Source organism: Lepidochelys kempii, chromosome 2 (assembly GCF_965140265.1).
Source record: "Lepidochelys kempii isolate rLepKem1 chromosome 2, rLepKem1.hap2, whole genome shotgun sequence".
Taxonomy (NCBI): domain Eukaryota; kingdom Metazoa; phylum Chordata; order Testudines; family Cheloniidae; genus Lepidochelys; species Lepidochelys kempii.
The window spans coordinates 238,225,404-238,230,006 of NC_133257.1; the positions used below are offsets into that span (position 1 = coordinate 238,225,404).

Genomic DNA, 4,603 nt, shown 5'->3' on the forward strand with positions numbered 1-4,603 from the left:
AGTGGCCAGTTTATATCCATTTGTTCTTGTGTCCACATTGGTATTGAGTTTAAATAATTCCTCTCCCTCTCTGGTATTTATCCCTCTGATATATTTATAGAGAGCAATCATATCTCCCCTCAACCTTCTTTTAGTTAGGCTAAACAAGCCAAGCTCCCTGAGTCTCCTTTCATAAGACAAGTTTTCCATTCCTCGGATCATCCTAGTAGCCCTTCTCTGTACCTGTTCCAGTTTGAATTCATCCTTCTTAAACATGGGAGACCAGAACTGCACACAGTATTCCAGGTGAGGTCTCACCAGTGCCTTATATAACGGTACTAAAACCTCCTTATCCCTACTGGAAATACCTCTCCTGATGCATCCCAAGACGACATTAGCTTTTTTCACAGCCATATCACATTGGCAGCTCATAGTCAACCTATGATCAACCAATACTCCAAGGTCCTTTTCCTCCTCCGTTACTTCTAGTTGATGCGTCCCTAGCTTATAACTAAAATTCTTGTTATTAATCCCTAAATGCATGACCTTACACTTCTCACTATTAAATTTCATCCTATTCCTATTACTCCAGTTTACAAGGTCATCCAGATCCTCCTGTAGGGTATCCCTGTCCTTCTCTAAATTAGCAATACCTCCCAGCTTTGTATCATCTGCAAACTTTATTAGCACACTCCCACTTTTTGTGCCCAGGTCAGTAATAAAAAGATTAAATAAGATTGGTCCCAAAACTGATCCTTGAGGAACTCCACTGGTAACCTCCCTCCAACTTGACAGTTCACCTTTCAGTAGGACCCGTTGTAGTCTCCCCTTTAACCAATTCCCTATCCACCTTTCAATTTTCCTATTGATGCCCATCTTATCCAATTTAACTAATAATTCCCCATGTGGCACAGTATCAAACGCCTTACTAAAATCTAAATAAATTAGATCCACTGCGTTTCCTTTATCTAAAAAATCTGTTACTCTCTCAAAGAAGGAAATCAGGTTGGTTTGGCACGATCTACCTTTTGTAAAACCATGTTGTATTTTGTCCCATTTACCATTGACTTCAATGTCCTTAACTACCTTCTCCTTCAAAATTTTTTCCAAGACCTTGCATACTACAGATGTCAAACTAACAGGCCTATAATTACTTGGATCACTTTTTTTCCCTTTCTTAAAAATAGGAACTATGTTAGCAATTCTCCAATCATATGGTACAACCCCTGAATTTACAGATTCATTAAAAATTCTTGCTAATGGGCTTGCAATTTCTTGTGCCAATTCTTTTAATATTCTTGGATGAAGATTATCTGGGCCCCCCGATTTAGCCCCATTAAGCTGTTTGAGTTTCGCTTCTACCTCAGATATGGTGATGTCTACCTCCATATCCTCATTCCCATTTATCATGCTACCATTATCCCTAAGATCCTCTTTAGTCTTATTAAAGACTGAGGCAAAGTATTTGTTTAGATATTGGGCCATGCCTAGATTATCATTGACCTCCACTCCATCCTCAGTTTTTAGCGGTCCCACTTCTTCTTTCTTTGTTTTTTTCCTATTTATATTTATACCACTTTTAAGATACAATTTATGAAGTTAAACTCTGCTTTAGCTTTCTTCTCTACAAGGAAAATGATCACTTTCAACTTTGTGCTCTAGAACAGTGGTTCTCAAAGCCGGTCCACCGCTTGTTCAGGGAAAGCCCCTGGCCGGTTTGTTTACTTGCTGCGTCTGCAGGTTCGGTTGATCGCGGCTCCCACTGGCCACGGTTCACCGCTCCAGGCCAGTGGGGCTGTCATCAGCCGAATCTGCGGACATGGCAGGTAAACAAACCAGCCCGGTGCGCCAGGGGCTTTTCCTGAACAAGCGGAGGACCGGCTTTGAGAACCACCGCTCTAGAATAGCTTTGACAGTGTATTGATAATCTGTTTCCTTCTATTTACATTTCCACAGAACATAAACAGAGAGATTTTCAGGGTTACCAACATTAGGCCACTATTGTGTTGTATTTGTTGTCTTGGTTTATTTAGTCATCTGCTCTCTACCAGCATCTGCAAGATGACACCTCCCTGATGAACTCTGGGGAAGACAGTGTTTGGGAAAGTGGCTGAAGCATCGATTGAATGTTAATAACTGATCCTGTACAATACTTAGAGTCTCTCCTGGCTGGTAAAGGCAGGAAATAGTCTTACCCAGAAAAGGAAAGATGCCTTTTATGCCTACATATGTGGCAGTCCATTGACTAAGAACTTCTTAGTTAGCTCAACCTACCTTCTGGGGGAAAGAGGGGAACAACATTATTGAGTGGGTAGTTACTGGTTTATTGGCTTTTCTTATACCTTTCATTCAGACTTTAACCCAATTCCTGGGATGCCTACAGCCCTTGTTAAGTCTGGAGGAGTATGGAGTGTGTGATGTTTCACTTCATATTATTTATAGAAATATGCTTATGATATGAATATGACATAACAGATATAAGTTATGCAAGATGGCTCATATGAGATATCATTGGAAAGGTTATGATTTACTGAATGTGATTATCCAATTTGTATGCCTGTATCATTTCTGTATCTGAAGGTAGGACTATTAACTATGTATCTGTATTTCAAATGTGTTACTTTGGGTATCACCCCCAACCAGCGCTTCAGGTACAACAGTGCAAAAGCCAGACAGGCCTAATGGGTCATTAGTAGAGACAATGGACTGTGAAAAAGCTTGGTCTTCCTTTGGACTCTGGAGACAGCCTGTGAGACTTGGGTCCAAGTCACCTAGTACTGGATACCCCTCTTACCCTTTTGGAATACCAATGGTTTTCCGCTAGAAGACAAAGGGTTCCCGCCTTACACAAGAGCTATATAAGAGGGGAGTGACATCATCATGGTTCTCCTCTGCCTCCCCACCCTAAGAGACACTGAAAAAAGACCTGGAAGCAAGAGAACTGTGGGGAGAAGGGTTGAGCCCAAGCTGGAAAGGCGTCTAGCTTGTGATTACTGTAATAATACCTGAGGTCTCAAGAGGGAGACCAGTGCAACTGACTTTCAAGACTTTCTTTCTCTTTCCGGCTCCATCCTGTATGGTGGCAGTGTTTCCTGCGTAGCTGGAACCATGCAGCTGTTCATCTGTACTCAGAACCTGCACACCCTTGAGGTGTCTGGACAGGAAACAGTCACTCACATTAAGGCTCGCATTGAGTCCCTGGAGGGCATTGCACCTGAGGATCAGATGGTTCTCTTGGGTGGAACTCCCTTGGAGGATGGATCTCTCATTAGGCAATGTGGCATCAGCGAGCTTACCACCTTGGAGGTGGCTGCTCGCGTGCTGGGTGGTAAGGTCCATGGCTCGCTGGCTTGTGCTGGGAAGGTGGGAGACCAGACTCCCAAGGTTGCCAAGCAAGAGAAGAAGAAGAAGAAAACTGGCCATGCCAAGAGACGCATGCAGTACAACAGGCACTTTGTCAATATTGTGCTGGGCTTTGGCAAGAAGAAGGGCCCCTATGCTAACTCCTAAATGGCACACCTCACCCAATAAAGCAGATGTCACCTGGGGGAAAAAAAATTCTGTAACCTGCCTGCAACAACAGCAAGGGTGAGAAATACTATTTATAACCAATTTCTTTAATGAAACTAGCTTAGTTTGCATGTTCGCTTTCATTTGCTTAGTAATCTGCTTTGTTCTGTCTGTTATCTCTTATATTCACTTAAAATCCACCTTTGGTAGTTAATAAACTTATTTCTTGTTTATAAGAAGAATGCATTCCAGTTTATGCAATTTCTAACTGGGAGGGGGCAAGAAGCGTGCCCATCTCTCTTCACATTGAGGAAGAGGGTGGATTTTTTATGAGCTTACGCTACACAGATTTTTCTGTACAGTGCAAGACAGTATTATTTTGGGTTTATCTCCCAAAAAGAGGAGTGCTGGGGGAGTCCTCTCACACAAAGCTGACTTCAGTCTGTCTGCAGTGGGCTGTGGCCCTGTGTGTGCACTGCAAGAGGCCAGAGAGCCTAATTCAGCAAAGCAGGCAGAGGCAACCCAGGCTGATTGAGCAGGGGTGGCTCAGTGAAACCCAGTACATCAGGTGACATCCCAGAAGGGGGGTCCAACCTGTCACAGAGCGAATGAAGTTTTTGGGAAGTGTTGGAAAGAGTGTTTTACCCAGGAAACGTGCCCTATATCGCTAACCCAGGTAGAAAATTTGAGGGACCCATTGTTAAAATGCTTGGCAGCACATCCCTGCCAAACAGCCAGATGCAAAGGTTATTTAAAACAAATCTACATATCAAAGTAACAATGAAGGATCTAATTTAAACCTCACGGAAGCAAGTTAATGCCTTAACTCCATCCTTATTACACCTCATTGTGTCTGGACATTACTGACTTCACTAACATCTGAAACTATAAACCATACATGCTGCAATAAATAGATAAAAAAGGCCACATTAAAGTCAAGCTTCATTCCATATTTACTAGTGTAGTAAATTGCTGTTCTACTAATCGAGTGAAAACTAGTTTTTGTTGACAAATGTATACAGCTGAGTCTCATGGGTATAAAAGCACCATTAAATGCACTTTCTTTTCACGCCCATCCAAAATAAAAACAGAGCTTTAAATGAAACATTTCTGA

General features: G+C 42.3%; 1 protein-coding gene across 1 annotated transcript; it reads left to right on the top strand.

Annotated features, from left to right (window-relative positions):
• Positions 1-3,079: 3,079 nt before the first annotated feature.
• Positions 3,080-3,523, top strand: LOC140906075 (ubiquitin-like FUBI-ribosomal protein eS30 fusion protein). The gene has a single exon (XM_073329582.1). The coding sequence runs from the start codon at positions 3,088-3,090 to the stop codon at positions 3,487-3,489; it is 402 nt and encodes a 133-aa protein (XP_073185683.1). The 5' UTR covers positions 3,080-3,087; the 3' UTR covers positions 3,490-3,523.
• Positions 3,524-4,603: the final 1,080 nt, after the last annotated feature.